The sequence below is a fragment of the Herpailurus yagouaroundi genome, unplaced genomic scaffold, assembly GCF_014898765.1.
Source record: "Herpailurus yagouaroundi ecotype Mexico unplaced genomic scaffold, PumYag 159, whole genome shotgun sequence".
Lineage (NCBI taxonomy): Eukaryota > Metazoa > Chordata > Mammalia > Carnivora > Felidae > Herpailurus > Herpailurus yagouaroundi.
Window position 1 is genome coordinate 33,894,147 of NW_024412400.1, and position 3,782 is coordinate 33,897,928.

A 3,782-nucleotide genomic window follows, 5' to 3' on the forward strand; every position below is an offset into this window, starting at 1 on the left:
GAAAGAAAGAAAGAAAGAAAGAAAGAAAGAAAGAAAGAAAGAAAGAAAAAAAGATGTAGAGGGAAAGTTCACACACACAGAGGAAAAGGACATGTGCAGATCTCCACTGGAAGGGTTTTTCCTAAGAGCTTCCTTGGGAACTGGGGCCCTGCCAGCACCTGATTTCCATTCGGTGAAATGGATTTGGCACTTTTGGCCTCCATCACCAAAAAAGAACAAATCTCTGTTGGTTTAGGTCACCAAGTTTGTGGTCATTTGATACAGCAGCCATAGGAAACTAACACAAGTACCGCCATAATGGCCTCAATATTGCCTCTTGGCCTGCAAAGCCTTAAGTATTCACTGTCTGGCCCCTTTACAAAGTATTTACCATCTGACATTTGGTCTAGCCTATGATTAGAACTTAGAAAGGACTTTACAGGATAAGCAAATGGTATAATTTTGATGCCAATTTTTAAATTATTTTTTTGTTTTTAAAATAATTAAAGCCATACAGAGAAAGACAGATACCATATGTGTTCACTCTTACATGGATCCTAAGAAACTTAATAGGAACCCATGGGGGAGGAGAAGAAAAAAAAAAAAAAGAGAGGTTAGAGCGGGAGAGAGCCAAAGCATAAGAGACTCTTAAAAACTGAGAACAAACTGAGGGCTGATGGGGGGGTGGGAGGGAGGGGAGGGTGGGTGATGGGCATTGAGAAGGGCACCTGTTGGGATGAGCATTGGGTGTTGTATGGAAACCAATTTGACAGTAAATTTCATATATTAAAAAATAATAATAATAATAATTTTATTTATAAAATTAACTTATTCTCATCACTAAATGCACTCCCAATCCAACCACACTAACACACCTATTATCACTGTGTGTTGTGTATTTTCTTCAGGATTTTTTCTTCCATGTGGTTGGGGGAAAGGGTGGTACATAGGTAAAATAATTACAATTACATTCTAATACAAGTGTATTTATTCCATATTGTGTTGTAGTCTTCATAAGATGTCATGGCTAAAGCCTGCATAGTGGAATCATTGAGTGGTTGTACTATAATTTACTTAAGCGTTATCTGATTGTGGGCCCTCTGTGAGAGAAATATTTAATTGAAATGTTATTTCCTTATTATACTATGTTGCTAAGATGAAGATTACAAAATTCCCAAGAGCTCCTGGCATGTCTTGGTTGTATCTCAATATAACCCAATCTCATATAGCAGCACCCCATCTGATTTTTCATGAGTTCACTATTTACATCATCTTCAAGTTAAATATTGCCTCATTTCCCATTCAAATGCAAAAAAACAGTTTAACACAGATGAGTTTAAATAAGTGAAAAATAAGTGATTATACCCCCATAAAAGTTACCGAAACTCATTCATTAAGAATGGTCTCAAGAGAAGCACAGTTCCTAAGAAATAAGGCTGGAAGCAAAAGACACCAGGCTAGAGATAAACCTAACTGAAGTCTCTCCTGTTTGTTTGAATCAGGACTCAACCCTGTACAAAGAAGACCAGGGTCTGGGTTCTGGTCCCATCTCTGACACTGAGTCCTTATGCTCAGTTTACCTATTCAAAATATGAGGAGATTGGACTCATTTTTTGTGGTACCTCCCAACACTGACATTTTAAGATTCTCTGAACACTTACGTGAGTGTACCATGAACGCAATGGTGTGTCTTCAAACAGCCTTTTCATATCCAAAGGGAAGAGGAAAACATTGTCTATGGCTGAGAGGAGGGAAAAGGCTGGGTAAGTGGAGTTTGAGGGCAGCCGTGTGGTGGTGTTGAGACCCTTCATGAAGAACACCACGGGCTTCTCTGGGTAAGTCTTGGCAGCAGATTCCACAGCACAAGAGACCAGAGGCGTTGGCTCCATTCTCTCTGAGGTCTCTATGAACACAATGCCATGCCCATGGCCCAGGAGGGCTTCCGGGTCTTGCTGGGCCTTTTGGGGAGGAAGGCAAGAGAAGAGACAGCTGGACTTCAGGCTGAGCTGGTAGAAGAAGACACAGGCAAGCAGCAGGATGGCCGACAGGAAGAACTGGAGCTCCTTCAGCATGTCTACTCCTCTCTCCCGCCTGCTCCTTTAAATCAACACGGCTAATTACAAAAATACATTCTCCAAACCTGATCAAGAGAGCACATAAGAAAATGATGCATGAATATCACTTCTAAGATTTGATTGTTTAAATCCTCAATGAAATATGATCAAATCAGGTACAATAATATTAACGAGAAAAATGCAGTCACTAGGGTTTATCGGAGGAATTTGAGGACGATTCGAAACAGGAGAATAAGGTAGATACAGGTGGGAAGATGGCGGCGTAGGAGGACGCTGAGCTCACCGCGTCCTGCTGATCACTTACATTCCACCTACATCTGCCTAAATAACCCAGAAAACCGCCAGAAGACTAGCAGAACGGATTCTCTGGAGCCAAGCGTAGACGAGAGGTCCACGGAAGAGGGTAGGAAGGGCGGAGAGGCGGTGCGCGCTACACGGACCGGCAGGAGGGAGCCGGGGGGAGGGGCAGCCCGCCAGCCAAGCAGAGCCCCCGAGTCTGGCTGGCAAAAGCAGAGGGGCTGGAGGGAGTGTGTTCTGACAGCAAGCAGGACTTAACATCTAGAAGGTTATAAGTTAACAGCTCTGCTCGGAGAGCGGGAAGGCTGGAGGGCAACGGGAGAGAGAATTGTTGAGGCCTAGACGACAGAGCTCAGCTTGGCAGGGAACAAAGGTGCTCACCAGCGCCATCTTCCTCACCCATCCCCCAGCCAAAATCCCAAAGGGAACCAGTTCCTGCCAAGGAACTTGCTTGCACCACGCAAACACCCAACACTGTGCTTCTGCGGATCCATCCCTCCCTCGGCGGGTCTGACTCCCTCCTGGTGCTGCAGGGCCCCTCCCAAAGTGGATCACCGAAGGAAAAGCGAGCTGATCCTGCCCCTCCCGCCCCTGTGCACTTTGCCAATCCACCCCAGCTAATATGCCAGATCCCAGCACCACGAGCCTGGCAGTGTGCAAGTGGCCCAGATGGGCCATGCCACCCCACAATGAAACCCGCCCCTAGGAGAGGGGAAGAGAAGGTACACACCAGTCTGACTATGGCCCCAGCGGTAGGCTGGGGGCAGACATGAGGTCTGACTGCAGCAGCCCCGCCCACCAACGCAAGATATTCAAGACAGCACAGGGGAAGTGCCTTGCAGTTCCGCACCACTCCTGAGACTATCCAAAATGACGAAACGGAAGAATTCCCCTCAAAAAAACTTCCAGGAAATAATGACAGCTAACGAACTGATCAAAAAGGATTTAAACAATATAACAGAAAGTGAATTTAAAATAATAGTCATAAAATTAATCGCTGGGCTTGAAAACAGTATAGAGGACAGCAGAGAATCTATTGCTACAGAGATCAAGGGACTAAGGAACAGTCAGGAGGAGCTAAAAAAAAAATGCTATAAATGAACTGCAGGGGCGCCTGGGTGGCTCAGTCGGTTGAGCGTCTGACTTCGGCTCAGGTCATGATCTCACGGTCCGTGAGTTCGAGCCCCGCGTCGGGCTCTGTGCTGACAGCTCAGAGCCTGGAGCCTGTTTCAGATTCTGTGTCTCCCTCTCTCTGACCCTCCCCCGTTAATGCTCTGTCTCTCTCTGTCTCAAAAATAAATAGACATTAAAAATTAAAAAAAAAATGAACTGCAAAATAAAATGGAGACAACCATGGCTCGATTGAAGACACAGAGGTGAACTAGAAGATAAAATTATGGAAAAAGAGGAAGCTGAGAAAAAGAGAGATAA

The 3,782-nt window shown here is 45.1% G+C and overlaps 1 protein-coding gene across 1 annotated transcript in view; it reads right to left on the minus strand.

Annotated features, from left to right (window-relative positions):
- The window catches only part of A4GNT (alpha-1,4-N-acetylglucosaminyltransferase), a 7,132-nt gene extending 5,081 nt beyond the window's left edge, over window positions 1-2,051 (minus strand). Inside the window, exon 1 of the mRNA XM_040480280.1 lies at window positions 1,641-2,051. Coding sequence (XP_040336214.1) covers window positions 1,641-2,051 — 411 coding nt within the window. The remainder of the gene's footprint in view (window positions 1-1,640) is intronic.
- Between the last annotated feature and the right edge of the window lie 1,731 nt (window positions 2,052-3,782).